The sequence below is a fragment of the Tiliqua scincoides genome, chromosome 1 (assembly GCF_035046505.1).
Source record: "Tiliqua scincoides isolate rTilSci1 chromosome 1, rTilSci1.hap2, whole genome shotgun sequence".
Taxonomy (NCBI): domain Eukaryota; kingdom Metazoa; phylum Chordata; class Lepidosauria; order Squamata; family Scincidae; genus Tiliqua; species Tiliqua scincoides.
The window spans coordinates 268,358,392-268,383,495 of record NC_089821.1 but is presented as its reverse complement, the minus strand read 5'-3'; the positions used below and the strand labels follow the sequence as shown (position 1 = coordinate 268,383,495).

At 47.0% G+C, this 25,104-nt stretch overlaps 1 protein-coding gene across 1 annotated transcript; it reads right to left on the bottom strand.

Annotated features, from left to right (window-relative positions):
• Window positions 1–226: 226 nt before the first annotated feature.
• GTF2A1L (general transcription factor IIA subunit 1 like) lies at window positions 227–23,603 on the bottom strand. Its single transcript, XM_066623664.1, has 9 exons — window positions 23,496–23,603; window positions 13,810–13,911; window positions 11,227–11,350; window positions 9,704–9,762; window positions 7,867–7,963; window positions 5,678–6,237; window positions 4,981–5,259; window positions 3,591–3,680; window positions 227–579 (listed from the first exon to the last, which is right to left on the bottom strand). The coding sequence occupies exons 1-9, from the start codon at window positions 23,601–23,603 to the stop codon at window positions 472–474; spliced, it is 1,527 nt and encodes a 508-aa protein (XP_066479761.1). The 3' UTR covers window positions 227–471.
• Window positions 23,604–25,104: the final 1,501 nt, after the last annotated feature.

The following is a 25,104-nucleotide window of genomic DNA, read 5'->3' as shown; positions in this document are numbered from 1 at the left end:
AGATGCTCCCTTTCCTGCTTATAGGCAGGGGGTTGGAGTAGATGACCTTGTTGGTCCCTTCCAAATCTATGATTCTAGCTTACACATTACCTCAGCTGGCTTGGAGGGCTGATTTTTGGGTTTGTAGACAGTATAGACACCCATTATAAACTTTCCTCTAACACCCCTGGCTACCCTTAGTCAGAGGAGGGAAGACACTCAACAAATAGTTTTTGTTTTGCTTGTTTAATTCATACAGAACACAAATTTAACCAAGAATGCATGTCAATAAATAGTTTGTCAAAGGATTTATTTACCTTTTCTTTGACATTCATACTTTGCTCATGTGACTTCTCATCTCACATTCTGTCATATTTCAAGTTTCAGAACTCAAGAACTTCAGTATATTCTTACTGATTACAATACATACTGTCCTTTAAAAAAAACCAAAACCAAACACACACCCCAAATGAGTTTGATATTTTCTAAGTTTCACCATTCTGCATCTCCAATGGCCTTTGAGAAGACATAGTCCTTTCCCCCAAAGCACATCACGCCATCTTTCAGGTAGATCTTCCATCTATTCTTACTTCGTTGAACCTGATAAAAAGCAAAAAAGCACTCTTTCAAAAATAGCTTACTGGAACTTTTAGATTATACTCATCAAAAGGCCTGCTAAAGAAAAGGCAAAAAATTAAGAATACAAGGCAAAGAAAAGGCAAAAAACTAATTAAGAATACAAGATCTCTATTCTAAAGGCTGTCAGGATTCAAGACTGAATGTTTTCCTTCAAAACCTGAGAACAAGAGATTTCCCAAGATGAGTCTGCTTTATGTATGCAAGGAATTTCAGTCTTTAGCCGCATCATGCTACTCATGGATCACTATTTTTTGTGCTGATTTTAAACATAGAGATCCCAGCCAACCAGAGATATTCAACCAATTTGTTCACTGTCACCTTGCAGGTGAGAGAAACGGTGTGAGAAAGGAGAATCAAGAGCCACTAGTTCGGGGGGGGGGGGGGGGCTTTTTCATCACTTCCTGAATGCAACAGCCTCAAGTTAAACTCTTGAACATGCAGCCAAATCAGGGTTTCATACAAACAGCTACAGATCTAGCCTTTTTAAACACGAATTTGACTCAACACGAATGGCCACTGCAAATGAGAAGGAATGTGCTGATCCTTGGAGAAGGGGGAAAATGCATCCCTTTAAAATCAGTTTAAAAAAACTGAACAGTCCTTTAACAATAGCCTCCTTAATGAGAGGGGGGGGAGGTAGCTGGCTGACAAATCATCAATCCTTCTCTCTCCAGGCAAACCCTCCCTTCCCCCTGAGCATGTGAAAGAAAGGTGACCACTTTGCATTGGTGAAGGGAGGGGCTGAGTGAAGCACTTTTCTAAGATTGGAGGACAATTGTTCTTAACATAAGAACAGCCTCACTGGATCAGGCCATAGGCCCATCTAGTCCAGCTTCCTGTATCTCATAGCGGCCCCATCAAATGCCCCAGGGAGCACCCCAGATAACGAGACCTGCATCCTGCTGCACTCCCTTGCATCTGGCATAGCCCATTTCTAAAATCAGGAGGTTCTACATACACAGCATGGCTTGTAACCCATAATGGATTTTTCCTCCAGAAACTTGTCCAATCCCCTTTTAAAGGCATCCAGGCCAGATGCTGTCACCACATCCTACGACAATAAGTTCCACAGACCAACCACACACTGAGTAAAGAAATATTTTCTTTTGTCTATCCTGACCCTCCCAACACTCAATTTCAGTGGATGTCCCCTGGTTCTGGTGTTATGTGAGAGTGTAAAGAGCATCTATCCACTTTATCCTTCCCGTGCATAATTTTGTATGTCTCAATCATGTCCCCTCTCACGTGTCTCTTTTCAAGGCTGAAGAGGCCCAAACACAGTAGCCTTTCCTCATAAGGAAGGTGCCCCAGCCCAGTAATCATCTTAGTCGTTCTCTTTTGCACCTTTTCCATTTCCACTATGTCCTTTTGGAGATGTGGCAACCAGAACTGGACGCAATACTCCAGGCGTGGCCTTACTATCGATTTGTACAACGGCATTATAATATTATGTTCCGTCAGCTTCTTGTTGGACCAGACTCTCTTTGTGAGTCTGGAAAACGTGGTAGCTGCTTTACCGATGCATTTGTTTAGCTCAGTATCGAGAGAAAGTGTCGGAGATCGTTGAGCCAAGGTACACAAAGTCATGGACAACCTCCAGTTCATGCGCAGAGATTGTAATGCAGGGAGGTGAGTCCACATCCTGAACCATGACCTGTGTTTTCTTCAGGCTGATTGTCAGTCCAAAATCTTGGCAGGCCTTGCTAAAACGATCCATGAACTGCTGAAGCTGACGGAACATACCAAGATCCAGGTCTACAGAGCTTGCGTCCTGAGTACACTTCTGTACTGCAGCGAGTCATGGACTCTTCACTCACAACAGGAGAGGAAACTGAATGCTTTCCACATGCGCTGCCTCCGACGTATTCTCGGCATCACCTGGCAGGACAAAGTTCCAAACAACACAGTCCTGGAATGTGCTGGAATCCCTAGCATGTATGCACTACTGAAACAGAGACGCCTGCGTTGGCTCGGTCATGTCGTGAGAATGGATGATGGCCGGATCCCAAAGGATCTCCTCTATGGAGAACTCGTACAAGGAAAGAGCCCTACAGGTAGATCACAGCTGTGATACAAGGACATCTGCAAGAGGGATCTGAAGGCCTTAGGAGTGGACCTCAACAAGTGGGAAACCCTGGCCTCTGAGCGGCCCGCTTGGAGGCAGGCTGTGCGACATGGCCTTTCCCAGTTTGAAGAGACACTTGGCCAACAGTCTGAGGCTAAGAGGCAAAGAAGGAAGGCCCATAGCCAGGGAGACAGGCCAGGGACAGACTGCACTTGCTCCCAGTGTGGAAGGGATTGTCACTCCCGAATCGGCCTTTTCAGCCACACTAGACGCTGTTCCAGAACCACCTTTCAGAGCGCGATACCATAGTCTTTCGAGACTGAAGGTTGCCAACTATTATAATATTAGCTGTTTTGTTCTCAATACCTTTTCTAATGATCCCAAGCATAGAATTGGCCTTCTTTACTGCCACCGCACATTGGGTCGACACTTTCATCCACCACCACCCCAAGATCTCTCTCTCTCTCTCCTGATCTGTCACAGACAGCTCAGAATCCATTAGCCTATATGTTCTTATCACTTACAAAAATAATTACCCTGTATAATCTGACCCTTTACAATAAAATATATGTAGCTGTTTGTATGAAACCCTAATTTGTCTGCATGTTCTGCAGTCAATGCCCAAGTGTTGGGGGAGTGTTAGGACCACTTCCCACATTCTGCTTTTTTAGATGTAAAGATAGTTTAAGTGTACACCCAAGACCATGAAAGCAAGAAAGCATGCACTCATCAGGGAGACACGACTGATGACACTCCCTATTGACTGCTTGCTCTCTGGCAAATCTGAATTTGCTCCAGCATAGTCTGTGACGCCGTTCTTAGGTGAGAAGGAACTAAGCTTTTATTTCATACTTTTAATAAAGCTAGAAACAACTTCAAACTGATTAATAAATATTCTCTACTGCACCTTGTCATACTGGCATACAATTATGTTGTCTGTGTCAAACACATCAGGTGTTTCCTGCTCACTGACATCATCACCAGAATTTAAAGGGTCCTAGAGAGGAAAGGTGGAAGTTAAAACACAGCTAGCTTTTGAGTAAAATGCCAACACTTCACCATCAGGAACACAGACAGTTGAACCTTCAACAATCTAGTTACATAGCTATAGGGCACACCTTCCCTTCTGTTTCTGTATATACAATGTATGGGAAGCACTATGGGGCGTTTCAAGCAGGAAATTGAGGGGAAGGGGAGAATCTGTTCATTAGTGCCACAACCCCAACAGGTACATCACAATTGCTGAAAAGCAGTTCGGGCAATTTGATAACATGATTGTGAGCACCCAATGTGCAAGCTGCTGCTACCCAGATTCACCCTCATCATACAGGACCGGAAACCATGGAAATCACATTGTGATGTTTCCTCCCTGAAATAGTTAACTATTATGGGGCTGCACATTACCAAAAACCCCAGGAAGGACAGACTGCATGAGCACAAATGGATAGACAGGAGAAAATCTTCAGGGGCCAAAAGGGATACTAATTCACTCCAAGCACCCTCCTCCATCCAAAAATCACAGCAAGTAGGGCTTTTAATACCAATTTGGAGGGAACTAATAAGAAGGCCCTGGGTATGACCAAGCTCTAAGTGAGCCATGCTTATTATTCTGCCTTTTCTTGGAAAGCTGCGGTGTGGCCAAGACATCGCTGGGTCTTGGACAGGAAGGCTGTAAGGCTTCTTTCCAGCACTGTTAGGCTTCCAGTCAGAGTCTAGTTGTGTTGACCTGACATCAAAGGCTTCAGGAAGCCTTAATAAACTGGCTAATAGCAAAACCCTGTCATCCAAAGCAGGGAGAAGCAGCATTTTCAAAGAGGAGGAGATGTCACCAAATAGTTACACAAGAGGAACCAGCTGCTGGGTGGTCTGCAGGGAGACAGAATTCTGGACAGGGAGAATTTTGCTACATGGGAAAGCATGTGAAAATAGGGGGGGAACCTATACAAACCCTGTGTTCTGCAGTGAAAAAATCTAGAACCCCAAGACATCATTCTGTGTAATATGTAGAGAGGCTGTCCGGGGCACAGATAGTGGAAGCTTCCCTCCCAAGGCCAACAGCAGCTTGGGGAGCACTGGGAAAGGGGGGCCACAATTTCAAAAGCATGAGAGGAAAGGGTTAAGTACCTCCTTCCCATGTGTCATGGGACCCAATCCTGACACATACATCACAGATGCTGTTCTAATGTAAACAAGAGACAGACAGGCAAGCTCCCATGATGCTTCCAGTATCAGGTGTGGTTCAAGAAGCTAGCATGAAAAGTAAACCAGGTCAATGTCAAGAGTATGGAAAGTTTCACCTCCTCAATAATGTCAACAGAGGGTTCATCGGTATCACTGGTGCTGCTGAGGGACTGATTGTCCGAGGTGCTGTTATCACCATCTTCGTCCTCTAGGACTTTTAGATCTTCAGCATCAATGATCCCAACCAGTTCCTCATCTTCCGCATCTCTGGGACTTTCCACTTCTGTTTTGGGAGAGATGTCCCCTGTGCCATCTAGCTGAATGATCTCCTCAAGGTCATTGGCAATCTCCTTCTGTGGCCGCAGATCAGACTCCATCTGCACTCTGTTATCTAGCTGGAAGACAGACTTGCAAGATCAAAACATGCTCACATGCTCCTCTGTTTTAAGACATTCAGACATATGCTCAGTCATGAAGTAGATTCATTAAACCCCATCCAAAATTTCCAGGCCAAACCTAGAAGCAGGTTCCAACAGGAATCTAGGATCCTGATCACAATCCTGGGACACTTTTGAAGATAAACATATTGCAATGCAACTATTATTCAAGCAGGAATATCTTGAGATATTAACAGGCTGCTACTTAGCAGACAGAATCAGTTTCTGATGCTAAGAAGCCAAAACTCTGTTTGCAATCCAGCCCCATTAAAAATCAGTGCAGAGGTGGGGCTTCATCACTCCTGGTCAAAACTACAGGAGTATTGGGAGTGGGGGGGAGAACCATTTGAAAATGCAAGATGGACATGGAAAATACCTCTTCGACAAAGGAGAGATTGGCATCCTCCGTTCGGAGGGCATCATCATCCAAGTCGTTGCCCATAATTATCAGCTCGATGATATCATCAGGACCCAGCTGCTGTTCTAAACTCCTGGGCAGTTCATCCCCACTGGAAGGGCTGTTTGCTGCTGCTTCATCAGCCACCCTGGTGCAGCTCTCTTCAGATGGCTTCAGGACAGGAACAGCTGTTTCAACACCAACGTTCCAGGAATTTTCCAATGAGCAAGATGGCTGCTGGCTTGCCACAGGCCCCCTTGCAGCTTCCCCTTGACTCCCAGGAGCCTCCGGTGTGACAGTGGCACTGGGCAAGGCATTCACTTCCATCCCTACAGTGGGCTTCTGGGCCTGCAGGTTGCCAGCATTTGGTGCTTGCAGAGTAGAGGCATTTGCCTGCGTGGCCTCGCTAGTGGACTGAGGAGGCACCAATGACTGCCGTCCAAGCTGCTGGAATATTTGCTGAACCGGATTCTGGAGGATGGGTCCACCTCCTGGGGCTTGGGTGACCACCACAGGCATGTTGACTTTATATAGTTGCCCTGAGAGACAGAGAGAGAGAGAGAGACTGACTTGGTGAGTGTGGTCTTCTCCCTCCATGGCTAATCAGCACTGCCAGGAGGAGGCAGCAAGTAAGAGGCAGGCAAAATCCTTCCAGTGGCCTGCTAAAGTGCCATTCAGCCTCTTCCCTCCTGCCAAACCTGCTGTCCCTTCCTGTGGAAACCCCCCAATGTCCTTGCCCCGCAGTACCTTTCTGCTCTTATCCCCTGCTATACTCCTTACTTCTCTGGCTACGCCACCTGATAGTCTTCTCTTAAATGGCTCTTCCCCTTCTCCCTTACTGCCTGGAACTCCTCCACCCCACTTGCCTTCTTCAAATCCCTCCTCAAAACCCACATTTTCTGCAAAGCCTTTGGCACAATCTCCAATCCCTCTACCTTACTGCAAGTTGGCCCAAGTGTGCATATATAAAATAACTGCATACGTGTTCCCATTTTCCCTGGCATAACAGACAAGGCAAGACACATGACAACAAAGTTGTGCAGTTTGACCTCACGGGTGACTTTGCAATATGCATTTTATTGGCAAAGACACACGCTTTCCATTGGGAGAATGCAGTTTCCTAAAAAGAGGAAGCAAAGCCGCTGGTGCTGAACCAGGTTGACTAAAGAGCCACTGGCTCAGCCTCCAGCTTGCACTGCAGCTAAAAACTTCCAATTCATTGACAGCTGAATGCAACTGCTCTTTCACACAGTAGTTTGAAAGATGCAGAGAAAGCTCATGTGCACAGTCCCTCTCCTCCCCTCACGTGCTGTTTAAGGAATTCTTGGTTTAAGCAAACTATGGTGGGGGGGGACCACCTGAATGCGGTCAATATCCCCCTCTACATTCCTAAGTCACAAGGACCCCATGAGATGGCTGTGGCAAAAACATGTGCCCAATCATAATATGAGGTTAATCAGAAATTTCCAAGAGGCTTTCCAAGATCTTCCTTAACCAAGGTAATAAACAAGGTTCTAATATGACGTAGCACTTAGGCAAGAACGTTTTCTCTAAAGAAGGAATAGAACTGAAAGAAGGATAAGAATTTGACTAAAATAGGAAACATATTTGGCTTAGAGGTAACCCGAGTGAATGTGAGAGGACTCTCTTGGGAGAAGTGCCAGAGCGCATGCTTAATTGAATCTGTATTTTCAGAATAAAACTTCAAGAATTTAGAATTTCTCTGAATTAACTGCGCACCAGACATAAGCAAAGGACTAAGGCCCAAATCCTAACCAACTTCCCAGCTCTGACATAGCTGTCACAATGGGGTATGTGCTGCATACCAGTTAGGGTACAGTCACGGTGGTCTCCTCAAGGTAAAGGAATGTTTGTTCCCTTCCCTCAGGGTTGTATTGCCCTTACCTCAGTGCTGGAAAGTTGGTTAGGATTGTGCCCTAAAATATCTCCATCATAATAACCTGTGTAATACCATCATAATTTTATTTATTTACTTACTGCATTTTTATCCCACCTTTCTTTCCCAGAGGGGACCCAAAGCTAGTAGTACAGACTTGCTCCCTAAGCATAGGTGCACAAATTCTACTATTCCATATTACACAACTTCTGTTTTCTTCCCCCCCCCCCCCACATAAATAATGCTCAAGGTAGTGCCTGTTAAAACTTACCAGATGCCATCTGTAGAGTCACACCAGCAGGAATTTGAATAGGATAAGCCAGCCCTGAAGGCAGAGAAAGGATGGCACCTGCAGGCCTGGAAGTGCCCTGAAGTAAAAGCAGAATATCAGGAAAATACAATTAGTCTCTATGCCCGGAGCTGTAAGTATTTTGGACTGAGATATGAATGTTGCCCAAATTCTGTACCACGTTGGTCTTGAAGTCGCTTTATATTGAGCTCAACTATTGGTTCATCTAGCTCTACTCTGACTGGTAATGGCTCTCCACAGTTTCAAACAGGGATCTTTCCTTCCCAACCTTGCCAGGAGATGCCAAAGATTGAGCCTGGTGCTCTGCCATTACCCATCGCCAAGAATCCTTCAGCAGCCAAAGTTATACTGACTCATCATAGGTCCAATCAACAAACAGTGTGAGGCTCTTCTTATAGATAATGATGCTGCAAGCTTATATCCAGGCTGCAGCCGCCTCTGCCCGACGCCAAGATGGCTTCCTGCACGGGACTTCGCGCTGCGGGCACCGACGGCAGCGACTTCCGACACCGGGAGCGCGTGGCCAAGCACTACCAGATGAGAGTAAGAGGCGACTAAACAGCCACCGGGTAGATGGGACTCGTCAGCCTGGGAAGGCAGCTCATCTGAGAGAAGGAAAACTCTGATCCCAAACCTCCACTGCCTTGTGGCTACATCCAGTTATGGAAAAGGCTTCAGGAGTCAACCTCGAGGCAAAATCAGGAGCCGGAGTCCCTGAGGCAGTTCATGGCTGAACACAGTCACGTTCTGGCAACTCCTGCGATGCCGCTGGAACCAACCGTATTGGCCTCTGCCTTTCCATTGGACCATTTCAGCGATATGGAGAGGGGGGATTTGCTGCGTGGGTAACAGCCTATCCTCCATACCTACTTTACCCAGGCTTCGCGCACTGGAGAGGACACTCTGTTCCAGAACCACCATTCAGAGCATGACACCATAGTCTTCCGAGACTGAAGGATGCCAACATATATATCCAGGCTGTTAAGGAACTCTAGCCCCCCACTCTCATCCACACTTCCTCTTCAGCTCCACTCCTCTTCCTTTGCCAGTGAGGGGGGGAGGGAGCAGTGGAGGCTCCTTACCAATCTGCTGCCTGATTCAACTGCCTCTGCTTGGCCTCATGAGTGGGCCAACCTTGTTTCTGACAGAAGACTCCCTTCTTGCACTCATATCAGAAGTAACGGTGAAAGAAACAGCCTGGCTGTTTCTTTCGGTTGGATTAGTTTGGAAAAAGCAGTGCAGAAGAGCCATCTCTTTACATATTCTAAGAGCATGACACACAGCCTAATCCTAACCAACTATCCAGCACTGATGGACAGATGACAACATGGTGCGTGCTCCATTCTGCAGTGGGAGGGCAGTCACTGAGGCCTCCTCAAGGCAAGGGAACATTTGTTCCCTTACTTTAGGGTTGCATTGCAGCTGCATCAGTGCTGGAATGTTGGTTAGGATTGGGCTGATAGGGTCATAAGAAGCTACAGTACATTATATTAAGCCAGGCAGACTTCTAGTCCATCTAACCCAGTACTGGTTACTCAGAGAACCAACAGCTCTCAGGGCCAAGACTGCTATTTGCAGAACCTGTTGAGATCCTATGACTGAGAATCCCCACAACTTTTATAAACATTACTTACTTTTATTTTTTTAACATTTTTATACCACCCTTCCTCCAAGGAGCTCAGGGTGGTTTACATAGTTCCTCCCCTTCTTTCATCCTTTCAACAACCCTGTGAGGCAAGTTAGGCTGAGAAACAGTGACTGGCTGACAGCACAATAACACAATGTTGATGCTTCATACCAGTTCTGATGTTGCTGTTCCTCCAGTGAACTGTCCAATTCCTCTACCAGCAGGAAAGCCTAAAGGAATAATTGGAAAGGACATCAGTTAGAAGAAACCAAAAAGCAACTAACAGGGAATAAATCCCTCTGAACACAGTGGGACTTCCTTGTGTAGGAGGAGGAACAGCAGTGGCGATGGATAGCAATATAGATACAGACAGTGATAGGGTCATGGGAAACCTTTATAAGACACACAGACCCCAGAGAAAGATGCTTTATCAAATCATCAGCAAGCTTGCGGCCCAGTCCTATCCAGCACAGGAGCAGATGCTCCAAACAGCTACCGCTGCATCCTATACTGGAATTGAACAGGCTGGAGGTTTCCTCAGGGGGACATTCATCCCCTTAGTTTGAGTAAAGCCCGAGCCTGCTCAATGGGACTTCTCAAGTCAGTGCCAGCTATTTCGCTGGTGCAAACTTGAAAGCCCTGTGTCAGGCTTCTGAGCCCGACATGGGTGACTCAGCAAAGGATGCCATTCCCACCTACTTCCTGAGCCTGTTGCTACCCTCGCTCTGCCCTCTCTGCCTTCCCACCATCCAGGAATACCTCCTCCACAACCTCCTGTCACCCTTCCCACCACCCCATGCTGCTTGGGGCTTACCCATGCTCTGAAGGCGACCAGGGCTCCCACAGCGGTGTCAACAGGACAGCGGATGCCTCCCCACTAGTGTCACTTACTCCTTGGGTAGTGCAAATGTGCCTAATTGTAATACCCAGTGCAGGCACTGCAGGTGCAGCGCTGGTGTCAGGGCAGCACAGGATCAGGCTGTTGATCCTTGTGCTAATCACAAAAGCAACATGGGTTATTTAGTAAGGAAATCAATTTTAAGAAAAATTCTTCTAAAATTTCTAATAAGGCATCTTTTTTTCTTCCTGTGAGTGAACTATGCAGTGCTTCTCTTTGGCTTTTATCCGAGAACCCGAAGGGCAACCTATAGTTACACATTTTTTTAAAAATGGAACAGAAAGAAAGCCAAGAGTTCCATCTGAAAGGCTGTTGTAAAGGACCATGTCATGTTGTGTTATTTGACCACAGAAATAACAAGCATTCATCTGACTGGTACAGTAACCATATTTCACTGGTCAACCAACTGGCCTGCCTAAAATTTTCTTTTTTTAAGTATACTACAAAACTATACTGTTTTTATATTAGCTCAAAGAATTCTGGCAATGTTTGTTTAGGGAGCGTGCTGAAAATCTTCTTTCTGCCCACCCCCATTGTATTCATTTTGAGTGAACAGACAGCTTTTGCACTGGGTTCTACCTCCAGACCCACCCAGGCCTGCAGGGCTCACTCCTGGCTGCACTCAGGAACCAAAATGTTACCGTTTCATTAGGCTAAGTCATCAGTAGCCATCACCCTGGCTTGCAGCCCCTCATCAGCACCTTCCCCCAGTCATCCCAAACCCACAAGGAAAAGCAAAGCTTCCTCTCTCTTCCCCTCCTGCATCTGCCTTTGATGCAAGAGACTAGTCACCCACCTGCCGATGTCTGCAGGGTTTGATGGAAGCCGGGAGGCAGATGCAGCATGAACTGGGGTGAAAAGTGCCTGTGCCGGAAGAAGCCCTCTGTTGCTTTTGACTGCATCACTTTGGTTTCCCAGCGCTGCAAGAAAAGAGGTGAAGAGAAATCACCCATTTTAGCCTGCTGAATTGTCTATTCCCCCAACAGGGTCTTCCATAACTCAGTGGGTTATCTGTTTGGCTTTCTGTGCTTTTGTGAAAGCGGCCTATCACTATGGTTTTGCCAGCACATCACCCAGCAGATGATCTGAATTTTAAATGAACAGACCTGGACAACTGATGAACAATGGGATTCTGATGGATTTGAACCCAGTGCTCTGCATGCTTGGGATAGTCTGATAGCAGTTGGGAGTCTGAATGTACACTCAGAGACAGAGAGATGAGTTTTGGGATAGGTTAACTAACTGGAACTGGATAAGAATTGGTTGACTAACTGGAGAGGGCAGCCTTGCAGGGTTGCAGTACTTTCCCTTTAGGAATCTAATGCTGACCTAGCATCTGCCTGCATATGCAAGTCTGTAGCTTTCACTATGCTCTGCTGGCTGGCACATATGCAAGAAAACAAATATGGTGGACACATGGGCAGTCCAATCCTGCTGCTGCATTTGCTGGCTGCTGGAGGCTCCTTGGGAGAAGGGGACATTCATCTAAATCAGGGGTATCCAAACTTTTTGGCAGGAGGGCCACATTATCTCTCTGACACTGTGTCGGGGGCCAGGAATAAAATTTGAATAAATATACATAAATGAATATATTAGAGATGGAACTTATGTGAATGAACAAAGATCTTATTATAGCTCAAGGCCTATAAAAAGCCTTGCACAAAGCAAGGCCGGTGTTTCCTTTGCTGCCACTGCTGCATCACAGATGTCAAACAGCAAGCAGCCCTCGCTCCACAGCGCATGTGAGAGGTCAAACAGTTACCTGAAAACAGCTGCATGAGGCCAGCACGGGCTCCAGCAAGTTTCCAGAGGACCAGAGGCTCATTGGAGACTGGAGGCTCCCAGCGGGCCAGACTGGGAGTCCCTGAGGGCCTCAAGTGGCCCCCGGGCCAGGGATTGGGCACCCCTGATCTAAATTTAGTGGAGGGCTGCCACTGGCAGTATTGGTTTGGGCCCTAAGCCTCCAGTGCTCACTTGCTGTCTTGAAAACATAACCCTGTTGCACCGCCCTGAACTTGTCACTGCTCAGAAAAGGAAGGAGCACTCCTCCCTATGATAATCCAAAACGAACTGGAGCAACTGGGGACCAACTCTGGAGTTGCAGGCTCTAGCTGCGTAAACAAAGCACAGGAAATAACACAGAAGGTGTCGGTAGGTGCAGACCCAGAATGCCCCTCCAGTTTGCTGCTTCTGCACAACCTAAAATAAAATTAAACCATGCTCCTCAAACACTGCCATCAAACCCAGCAGTACTAGACTTCAGGGTTTGACAACAGTGTACGAAGAGCATGGTAAGGAGAGAAATTATCTGTTTCTTGTGCAAGTGAGTAGGAAGTACATAGATCACTGTGCCTTTTATCATCAGTAGGTTGAAAGGAGGCACCCCAAATCGGCCCCCTCAGACTCCTCACAAGCTGCTGTGGATGCAACTCACATCAGGTGGCCAGCCATGGTGCAGAATGAGAGAACTTCAGTTCAGAGGCAGGGCCATAATTCAATCGCAGAAGACCTGCTCTGCATGCAGAAGGCCCCAGATCCCAGTACTGGCATCCCCATGTAAGTCTGAGACCCTGCAGAGCTGCTGCCATTCACTGTAGTCAATGCTGAGATTGGAGTTCCAAGACTCTGACTTGGTAAAAGACTGTTTCATATGTTTGTTTCTCCTAATCATGCTGGCAAGCTTCAACAGTGGTTAGCATTTTGGACCATTTTCAGACCCCCCATCCAGTTGTCCTGGAATTCCCTGGATGACGTGGGGATAATGACTCTTTCAACTCAACCTCCCTCAGAAGATAAAATGGGGGGGGACGGACAGAATCATGTATGTCACCCCAAGATCACTGCAGGAAGAGGGGAATAAAAATGCAGTACAGTACATTAATAAGAATGAAGTAGACTTCTTTCTGAAATGCCCAGGAAAAAAACCTTCTCTAAATACAAGTTAAACCATTCACCAACACCATCTTTAAACAACTTTGCTATACCAGCTTCTCGCTCCCAACCAGGGCCACAAAGTGCAAAGCAGAGGGAGGTCTAGAGGGTAGAGCCTCCATTTGCCTGAAGATTAACATCCACAAGGTCGCCAGTTCGAGGCCACCGGCACCGTGCGACCTTGAAGCAGCCGGCAAGCTGCAGCTGAGCTGTTCCATCTGCTCGGAGCGTGGGAGGATGGAGGCCAGAATGTTAAACCAGATCGGAGTGTAACATCTTGAATGTGGTGGTTCTTGAAAGAGAGAACCTTCTTTCAATTTGTAAAAATCCCTGCGTGGATTTAATAAGCCTGCCTGTGTAAACCGCCTTGAATAAAGTCTTGAATAAAGACCAAGAAAGGCGGTATATAAATACTGTATATTATTATTATTATTATTATTCCACTAACCCGCTTCAGCTCTTTCAGGACCTGCTCATCAGCACCTTCCTCTGCAAAGACATCCCGAACACCTTCAATCACATCATCAATAACTGATTTGTAGAATTTAGGCTGTGCAACATATGGATAGAGGAAAAAAAAGTTGTTAAGAGCTGAGTGGCGACTATGCTGCGATTCCGAGGGAGCACAGAGAATCCTGGCGCAGGAACTGGGTTTTCAGAGAATCTCTCTCTCTCAATTTCAAAAAGATTTCACATGTTAAGAACATAAGAAAAGCCCCACTGGATCAGGCCATAGGCCCATCTAGTCCAGCTTCCTGTATCTCACAGCGGCCCACCAAATGCCCCAGGGAGCACACCAGATAACAAGAGACCTCATCCTGGTGCCCTCCCTTGCATCTGGCATTCTGACATAACCCATTTCTAAAATCAGGAGGTTGCGCATACACATCATGGCTTGTACCCCATAATGGATTTTTCCTCCAGAAACTTGTCCAATCCCCTTTTAAAGGCGTCTAGGCTAGACGCCATCACCACATCCTGTGGCAAGGAGTTCCACAGCTGACCACACACTGAGTAAAGAAATATTTTCTTTTGTCTGTCCTAACCCGCCCAACACTCAATTTTAGTGGATGTCCCCTGGTTCTGGTATTATGTGAGAGTGTAAAGAGCATCTCCCTATCCACTCTGTCCATCCCCTGCATAATTTTGTATGTCTCAATCATGTCCCCCCTCAGGCATCTCTTTTCTAGGCTGAAGAGGCCCAAACGCCGTGGCCTTTCCTCATAAGGAAGGTGCCCCAGCCCCGTAATCAACTTAGTCGCTCTCTTTTGCACCTTTTCCATTTCCACTACGTCTTTTTTGAGATGCGGCGACCAGAACTGGACACAATACTCCAGGTGTGGCCTTACCATCGATTTGTACAACGGCATTATAATACTAGCCGTTTTGTTCTCAATACCCTTCCTAATGATCCCAAGCATAGAATTGGCCTTCTTCACTGCCGCCGCACATTGGGTCGACACTTTCATCGACCTATCCACCACCACCCCAAGATCTCTCTCCTGATCTGTCACAGACAGCTCAGAACCCATCAGCCTATATCTAAAGTTTTGATTTTTTGCCCCAATGTGCATGACTTTACACTTACTGACATTGAAACGCATCTGCCATTTTGCTGCCCATTCTGCCAGTCTGGAGAGATCCTTCTGGAGCTCCTCACAATCACTTCTGGTCTTCACCACTCGGAAAAGTTTGGTGTCGTCTGCAAACTTAACCACTTCACTGCTCAACCCTGTCTCCAGGTCATTTATGAAGAGGTTGAAAGGCACCGGTCCCAGGACAGATCCTTGGGGCACACCGCTTTTCACCTCTCTCCATTGTGAAACGTGCCCATTGACACCCACTCTGCTTCCTGGCCTCCAACCAGTTCTCAATCCACGAGAGGACCTGTCCTCTAATTCCCTGACTGTGGAGTTTTTTCAGTAGCCTTTGGTGAGGGACCGTGTCGAACGCCTTCTGAAAGTCCAGATATATAATGTCCACAGGTTCTCCCACATCCACATGCCTGTTGACCTTTTCAAAGAATTCTATAAGGTTGGTGAGGCAAGACTTACCCTTACAGAAGCCATGCTGACTCTCCCTCAGCAAGGCCTGTTCGTCTGTGTTTTGAGATCCTATCTTTGATGAGGCATTCCACTATCTTACCCGGTATGGATGTTAGGCTGACCGGCCTATAGTTTCCCGGGTCCCCTCGTTCTCTTTTTAAAAATAGGCGTGACATTTGCTATCCTCCAATCTTCTGGCACCATGGCCGTTTTGAGGGACAAGTTGCATACCTTAGTCAAGAGGTCTGCAACTTCATTCTTCAATTCCTTAATAACTCTTGGGTGGATGCCATCAGGGCCCGGTGACTTATTGATCTTTAATTTATCAATGAGGTCTGAAACATCTTCTCTTTTAACCTCTACCTGACTTAACTCCTCGGTCAGGTGGGGCCGTTCAGGCAGCGGTAACTGCCCGAGGTCTTCTGCCGTGAAGTCAGATGCAAAGAACTCATTTCTCTGCCATCTCTAAGTCTCCTTTTATCTCCCCTTTCCCTCCCTCACTATCCAGAGGACCAACCGCTTCTCTGGCGGGTTTCCTGCTTCTAACATATTTGAAGAAGCTTTTATTATTCCCCTTAATGTTGCTGGCCATGCGTTCCTCATAGTCTCGCTTGGCCTCCCGTATCACCTTCTTACATTTCTTTTGCCACAGTTTATGTTCCTTTTTATTCTCCTCATTAGGGCAAGACTTCCATTTACGGAAGGAAGCTTCCTTGCCCTTCACAGCCTCTCTAACTTGGCTGGTTAGCCATGCGGGCACACTCCTGGATTTAGTGGAACCCTTCTTTCTTTGCGGTATACACCTCTGCTGGGCCTCTATTACTGTTGTTTTAAGCAGCCTCCATGCACTCTGGAGAGATTGGACTCTTTTTACCCTCCCTTTCAACCTCCTTCTAACCAGCCTCCTCATTTGAGGGAAGTCCGCCCGTCTGAAGTCAAGGGTTTTTGTTAGAGATTTGCCTGGTATTCTTCCCCCAACGTGCACGTCAAAACGGAGTGCAGCATGATCACTGTTCCCCAATGGCTCAGTAACATTTACATCTCTAACCAGGTCCTGTGTCCAGGACCTGGACTTAAATCCAGGTGACCCTGGATTAAATCCAGAGTCACCTGTCCTCTGGTGGGCTCCGTGACTAGCAGATATAAGCCACAGTCATTTAGCACATCAAGAAATCCGTTTTCCTTATTGTGACCAGAACACAAATTGACCCAGTCAATATGAGGATAATTGAAGTCCCCCATGATTACAACCCTGTCCCTCCTTGTCACCTCCCTGATCTGTTTCCTCATTTCAAGGTCCCCATCCGATTTCTGGTCTGGAGGACGATAGCACGCCCCAGTATTACATCGCTGCACAAGCCTGGTAATTTAACCCACAGAGATTCTACGGTAGAGTCGGACCCACCTTCAATCTCTACTTTGCTGGATTCTATCCCTTCCTTAACATAAACGGCCACCCCACCTCCAACACGCCCCTGCCTGTCCCTCCTGTAGAGTTTATAGCCCGGGATTGCGGTATCCCACTGATTCTCCGCATTCCACCAGGTTTCCGTTATGCCCACTATGTCAATATTTTCCCTTGTCACCAGACATTCCAGTTCTCCCACCTTTGCTCGTAGGCTTCGGGCATTCGCATTAAAGCATTTGTACACAGAATGCCCCAGGATGCGCTGCTTATTCGCTCCTTTGTCCCCGCATCCTCTCATTGTGCCAAACCGTCTATCACATCCCATCACACTACCTTTCCCAATTTCTTCTCCTACTCTGCCTTTGTCTTGTTGTTCTCCAACCTCCCCATCCTCATCCCATAGGGATGAGGAGTCCCGAACCGGATGCCCCTCGGCTCCTGTCGGCCTTCCCCCAGGGATCAGTTTAAAAGCTGCTCTGCCACCTTTTTAATGTTATGCGCCAGCAGTCTGGTTCCATTCTGGTTCAAGTGGAGCCCGTCCCTCTTGTACAGGCCCCGCTTGTCCCAAAAAGTTCCCCAGTGCCTAACGAATCTAAACCCCTCCTCCCTACACCACCATCTCATCCACGCATTGAGACCCCTGATCTCCCCCTGCCTAGCTGGCCCTGCGCGTGGAACAGGTAGCACTTCAGAGAACGCTACCTTTGAGGTCCTGGCTTTCAAGGATGTTGTATCCTTGCATGACGGTGTGCACACAACCTCACTTCCCTTTTCCCATCTTACTAGTGCAGCCTACAAGAGTCAAGGCATTTTCAGTTAAACATCTGGGATGAGCACAGGGGCTACTGTAGGAGGGGCAATCCCTGAAAGAGGAAACTTCCATGAGCACAGTTCTGCCCCCCGAAGCTTCCTGCACCTGATATTTGGGGGTTCCCAAAAGGCCTCTAACCCTCAGGAGTGGTTTTTGGGGGCTGTCCAGGGGGAAGGGGCGAGGGAACGACCAATTATGCTTGCGCGATTAGCAAACACAACTTAGGATACAACCCCAAATTTCTAGCCTATAGGCTGTACAACTATACTTAACAGTATGCAGGCAATGACTGCTCAGGTCTCACAAGCCAGAGGGTGGCAGAATGAGGTTGGGTCCTGGATGCTGTACAAGCCTTATTGACGATTACAAACTATTGACTGCATATATATTTAGAAGTCAGTTCCACTCATTTTAATGGGGCTTAACTTTCTAGTAGGTATGTGAGCAGTCACATTTAAGACCTACAGGTGTTATGAAACCATGAAGAGCTCTCCGCAGTGTCCCACTGCCAGTGGGCATGCTGGCAAGTTCCACTTCCACCGTACTCTGTGCAAAGAGCACTGGTCAGCAGTGACAAATGCTCACCACAAGGAAGACATCCTCTCCATGATAAATAAACAAATAGATGGCTTTGAAATATCCCCTAGGCACATCACCCTACTGTAACACCACATGGATACATTTAACTAAAATAATTACGATTATTTTAGTACATATTCCCTCCCTCTTGTTTATCATTGCTTCCTTCCCCATCTTCTATTTCATTGTTCTCTAGATTGTAAGCCTCTTGGGGCAAGGACCTATCCTCTGAGTCAAGTTTGGTGCACACTATTGAGGTCATATTGATGATTACATTCTAGAGCAGTGATTGTCAACCTTTTACATCTCACAGCACACTGACATGGCATTAAAATGGTCAAGGTACACCACCAGATTTTTGACGATTTTCAAGGCACACCATGCTGCCAGTGGGGGCTCACACCTCCCATTGGCCTTATTATAAATTACCTTCCCCCAAATTCCTGTGGCACACCTGTGGACCACTCGCAGCACACCAGTGTGCCACGGCACAGTGGTTGAAAATGGCTGTTCTAGAGGGACAGCCATGTTGCTTTGGCCAGCTATAAAGATTGTGGAATGTGTTCTCCTGGGCCAGAGTTCGTTTTATTAGGTGCATGACTTGAATTTAATAAAGGGCACCCCTATATGTGCTCAATCTTGGCTGTCAAATACCAGCCCACAGAGGAAGGTTTTACACTTCTTTTGCAAAGTACATAGGCTTGGACTGACAGATCTACAGAGTATATTATGGGGTAGACACCAATTATGGTATAACTTAAAATTATGGGGTAGCAACCACCTCACTACACCAGGGATGGGTGATTTGACTCATAAGATTTGAACCTGAGTCACCAAACACTCATTTCCCAGATTCCTGCTGACTCAGACACAGGTGTTTTAAAACTGGAAGTAACTCAGGAATTTCTCAAGAACAAGTGGTTGCTGGGGTTTGTAAGGAACGGATTGGCACTTTCTGCACTGCTGCACTCACTTGAAGAAGAGCTTTTGTTTACATAAGGGATGGAGATATCAGTGGAGTGTGAAATGAGAACTCCGACACACACACACACCCTGCCAGCAGCTCCTTTCTTTCTGCAGAGCTGCACCTGACTCATTTATCAAAAAGACTCTGACTCAAGTCAAACAGAGTCCCAGAAAGGCTCTGGTCGAGTCCCAAAGGCCGCCCATTAAGACTCATGCACAAATTGAGTCAAAGGGGGCAGGAACTAAGAACTCAACTCAAGCAGTACAAATTTGTGTTGTTTGAACTAGGCACACAGATGCTAAGGTCAAGAGGTCTTAACAACTGTGATGGTACAAAAGGTAAGATGTTCAGGCCCCAGTTATTAAGGACATCACAGGTGAAATCCTATAATTATATTCTACTTTGTAAATGTGCTCAGCAAGTACAGGTCTAATCCACTCACTGCAGCCCAACCCAAAAGAGAGGTAGGCCACTAATTAAAGTTTTAGCATTACATACATGTTGCATCAGGATGCAACTATTGTAGCACAAGTTCTTCTAACAGGACCCACAAAGCAGAAACGTATCACTAATTTCCTTAAAGTTTCAATTTCAAAAAATTTTTCCCATACTTCATCCCCCAAACCCACGTTTTGTTTTTGTGCTTAATAAACTCACAAATTTCACTAGCTTGAAATGTGTTTGTTAAAATGGAAAGGTTAGTATAACATGCAGAATGGGGAACTATGCATTAATTTCACATACTACCACATCTTCAAGAAAATAAGCTCTCTTTTCAATCCTTAGTGTGATGTAGTGTTTTTTTTTAATGTGTTTGAAATTCAAGGCAGAAACACTTAAAAAAAAAAACTTTGTCCAAACTAGGTCAAATTTATTCCAAGGGGATCCTAAATTACCTTCAACAATGTATAGTGTGATTTTTTTAGAATTTTCCCACAAACTATTGCTTATAAATAACAGAAGTTTTCAAACTAATCTCCAGACTGGAATTTGAAGAAAACCCCCATTTCCAATTTTGGTTCACATCAACTAAAGAGTGAAAGTAGGCCCTAAATTTAAAAACAGACAGGCAAAATTTGAAGCATGATGGTTTCTTGAAAGAACACATCATTTAAATGCCAGCGATGGGAACAGAATGGACTAACCCATCTTACCAACTGTTTTCAGAAGTCTTCAGAGGGGTACCGTATGGCAAACATTAAGGGGGCAGTGGGAACAGGTCTTTCTATTAAGTGGGAGCAGTGTGGATTCTATTAAGGGCTCTCACAATTCAATCTTTCCCCTTACAATTCAAGCACTGAAAGACAAACTAAGGCATGGTTATTGTTTTTTAAGTAAAAACAGGTATCAGAGTTCTAGATTCAGAGGGTGAAACACTGTAATGCTAAATCTTGCTGAATGATGTCACAGATTATCTCAACTGGGAAAGAAATACTTGGCCAAGTTACCCTCGAAACAAGAGGTGCCATTTTCTTCAAAGGGATCAGAGGTCCCTTTCAATCCAAAAGCATAACATTTAGATCATACCAGCCCATACTGCATGATGAGAAGTGTGCACATGGATTTCTCTCTCCCACCACCACAGCGCACCATTCAAGAGCAGAACATCCAAACTGCTCCTCACCACACAGTACAAATATGACTTTAGCACTTAAATTGGGAAGGGGAGGGCACAGCCCAGACATCCCATTCCCCTCCAGTTCTGTGGCAGTGAAACAGCACTTAATGGGAGGAGACACACATTCCTCCACATGCAGTGATATGTTGAACATATCATTTGAACTCTGCCCCTGACCTATTAAGCAGTAAGGGTCAAAATACATTTCACATGAAATGTATAACAGGCCCTGGTGCTTTCCTTTTTGTTTTTCAAAACAGTACGGTAAGGGGGGGGGAGAGAAACTGGGCAGAACCACAGGTGGGGAAGGAGAGATTTAGCTCTTCACCCTACCCCAGTGGTACTCAAACTTTTCCGGCCAGTGACTCCCTTGACCCCCGTGGCTGTTGGCCATGACTCCCCATCATGTTCCTGAGGCCTGGAAGTGACATCATTAAACAGGAAGTGGCCAGAAATATTAACTATATTGACTATATTAAATATATTATATTTATTATAATATAATATTAAATATATATTAACTATATTAATATTAATTATATTAATCATATCATTAATTAAATGCAGATCTTAAAAATATATTAATACATGACAATATGCATGCTTTATAAATGATCAGCTGCTGATCACTGTTGGAGACAGGATGCTGGAGTAGGTAGATTTTGTCTGGTCCAGGAGGACTCTTTTTTTTAACTTTGTAAGCATACCAAGAGAATTGTTTTATCAAACGAACTTTGTGAACAACCAGTCTGACCAACATTACACACACACACACCCCTGTGGACCCCAATCCAACTAGTCATTTCTCCCATTCTCCTTGGATAGGATTGAACCCTTTATTAAATTAATGAAATTAAATTTTTCCAGCAGCTGGTGGGGAAAACAAAAATAGACCATGAAAATATATCAGAGCTGATAAGGGCTTGGTTAGGAAGCTGATTTGTCTCCTATACTAGGAGATACACAGCTCAAGCCTATGCATGTCTACTCAGAAGTAAGTCCCATTAGAGTCAATGGGGCTTACTCCCAGGAAAGTGTGGATAGGATTGGGCTGGCAATCACTTCATCAATGGCTGATAAGTATTCCCTTCAAACAGCAAGATTCATCACTTTAAAAATACAGCCTTTCCTCTTCAGTCAAACAACAAGATTAATAAATCACTTTAAAAACAGTACCCTTTTTCTGCTCCTGGCCAAGCAAAGTGTGTGCTTCTCTCTCCCCCCCCCCCCTTCCCAACTGCATGGAAACTTTAAGGGGAGGGAGAGGAAAGCAGGAAGGTTTGAAGATAGAAAGGGGGGGAGTGGAAGAGGGAGGGGTTGAAAAGAGAGATTTCACTTTGATGAGAAGCGATCCCAGGCTGGGAACTAGGAACCAAGGGACAAGGATCAGCTAGGGTTAAGGACTGCAAGCCAAGCATGCTCAGAAGAGGGCGGGACAGCAGCAGCCACTCTGGCAGCTGAGCAACTCCTTTCTCCTGCTTTAAAAAAAGCACAGAGGACAGACTGGTATTCTGCCCAGGGGTGTGACTGTATCCCTGTGAGAGGACATCCCGTGCCTCCCCTTTGAGTTCCTGGCACTGCCCTAGAGAGCCGTGCCTCACAGTTTGAATAACACTGCCCTACCCTAATCCCAGCAGCACACACCCCAGCATTATTTTAGCTAGGAGAAATGCTAAAATTGGCTTTCAGTGTAAGTATTTTTTCCTAACCAAAACAGTGTGCAGGGTTTGATCCTAATGTTGCAAACCTGTGCACACTTACCTCAGTAAGTCCCACTGAACACAGTAGGCCTTATTTCTCAGTAAACAAGCTCAAGGTTGCACCAATAATTCATTTTGGTTTATAGCCACATCTCCGTGTGTTTGAAGTCTTGCCTAACAGCGCACAGCTGATCTCAACTGGGAAAGGAATGCTTGGATGGGCAGCCTCTGCTGCAAGAGCTGCTTTCTCCAAAGCTTGTTCCTTAAGCCAAAGGCACTGTACACTCATTCTATCTACATCTCAATATGAAAATAGACCCCATCATATTTTTCTTCTTGTCTACCTGCTCCACCAGCACATCAAGTCATATCCATTCATGCTCCTTCAGGGAAAACCACACAGAAGGGACCAATGCCTGTAACTGCCATTCTGACCGCCAGGTGCCTTTAAATGTACCTCTAAGTAGTGGCTGCAGGAAAAGAGTCCCCGAAGACAGAGGAATCTTTGAAAGGAGTAAATAACTCACTGGGGGAAGACACACAATGACCCCAAGGTATCAAAAACAGCATTTCCCCAAGAGCCCTGCTGGCCAGGCTAAGGATTCATTCAGCCCAGCATCCTGCTTCCCAGTGGTGACCATCCAGATGCCCCTGGGAAAGCCACAGGGACCACAGGTCTCACCCACTGTTGGCCGACATCCAGCAGTGTGCCACACTGAACCTGGGGGTTCCCTGTAGTCATTATAGCGGGCAACCACAACAGACTTCTCCTCCTGTCCCCCATGGAATTGCTTCCCTTGCAGGCCATCCCCACATCTTCTGGCCACGAAGTCCACAGACAGCTGAACACAAAGGCAATGCATCCCATGTGCACACCTAGCACCTGCTCTTTTAAGCCCAAGCCCAAAATCAGTTCAGAGGCAGGTGTTCCTATGAAGGATTAAATCACTGGGGCGATTCTTTCGGAGTCACTGAGTCCCAGTCCCCTTTTGGAGAGCCATCTCACTGAGCCAGGCTTCCTCCTCCTCCTCCGCCCTTGTCCCTCACCACTGGGTTTCCATGAGCCATCACTGCTGGAGGCGGCGGCGGCTGCGGGTTCCGCCGCCTGTGCCATCCAGCGCTTTTAACGCCCGTCCTGGCGCGCCCTCTGGCGGTTCCCCGGGTAACTGCCAAACACCCAGCCGCTTCTCCTGCCTCCAGGGTCTCTTCTTTTCTTCCTTCGCCAAGAGACAGAAGGAAAAGAAGACCCGCGTTCTTGGCACTGCTGATCCTGCAGGGAGGATGAGCCACGAGCTTTGCCCTGGCACAGCTTGGGAGGAGTTATGGAGCGCGCCTCTGACCATGTGCAGAGTGCAGCTCCCACCCCCGCACTCCCCATTTGGGGGACATCAGAGGCTGATTGAAACCCCAACGCTTTGCATTTGAAAATGAAGCCTGGGCAAGGTGCACATTCAATGGGGAGAGGGGGGAAAGAGGGGTGTCGTCTTCCAGTGGGTGACTCGTGAAATCCTGGCCGTGGGTCGATGACCAACTGGGGGGGCTGGCCCTACACCCCTGTGTGGCAGGTGGTCTCGCTTCCCCTGGGCCTGGGAGCAGGGACGTGCAATGGGTGGGGAGGCAGGTGAGGCAGAGCCTCCCCACCGGGGTCCTTCGAAAAGCGCCGCCAACGTGGTAGGTTGCACAAGCACTCTCAACCCACACGCAATGTGCGTGGTTTGAGAGCGCTTGTGCACCTCCCAGGGTGGCGGCGCTTTTCGAAGGACCCCGGCGGGAGGCTCTGCCTCACCTGCCTCCCCACCCACCGTACGTCCCTGCCTGGGAGCTCCAGCAAGGTCAGGCCAGGTGCCACCTGCTCCAGCTTGGCAGGTCCAGGCACCGCAGCAGGACAAAGAGCGATGCTTCAGTTCGTGGCCACTGCAAGCCAAGCAGGCGAGGATGCAGGTGCCTTGAGTTGGGGAGCGCCGGATTGACCACGGGATCCAGAGGGATCCTGGGACGTTAAAGGAACAGGGAGAGGCAGCAGGGCTGCGGCAGCCCCTGCTGGTGTGGGAGAGGGACTTTCGCTGGGGTCGCTTTTCTAAGAACAAAAGACACGCCCAACTGCTGGAGGTTTTGGCCCCTCCACCTTCAGCTTCTTGGCAACAGTTTTGGACACACTTCCACAAGCTTGCGCACTGATGTTGATTGAAGCCAACTTGTGCTTGGCTTTAAAGGTGAGACAGCAGCCAGATCAGCTCCCCATCCAGGGACTGAGATGGGGGGGCCTACCATGATCCTGTCTAGATTTTCCACTACCTCCATTTACCAAGGGGAAAAATGCCTCATCATCATCATCAGATGGGGGGGGAGGAGGAATGAGAGCTGAGGTTGCTGGGGACATGGCAGAGTGGTGAAAAGGAGTTACAGAAGGGTGAGGATTTAAAAAATGCATGTGGGGTAAAAGCAAATGAGTTTGGACCCAGACAGCATGTGAGGTTGGGGCAGGTCTGGACTGGGACCACAGCAGGGAGGTATCTCCTACTAGGGTTCCAGTTTATGGGGTGGGGGCAGTGGCATAGCTAAAGGGGGGTCAAAGCACTAAGTTTTGCAGGGAGCCTCACCACAGCATACAAGTG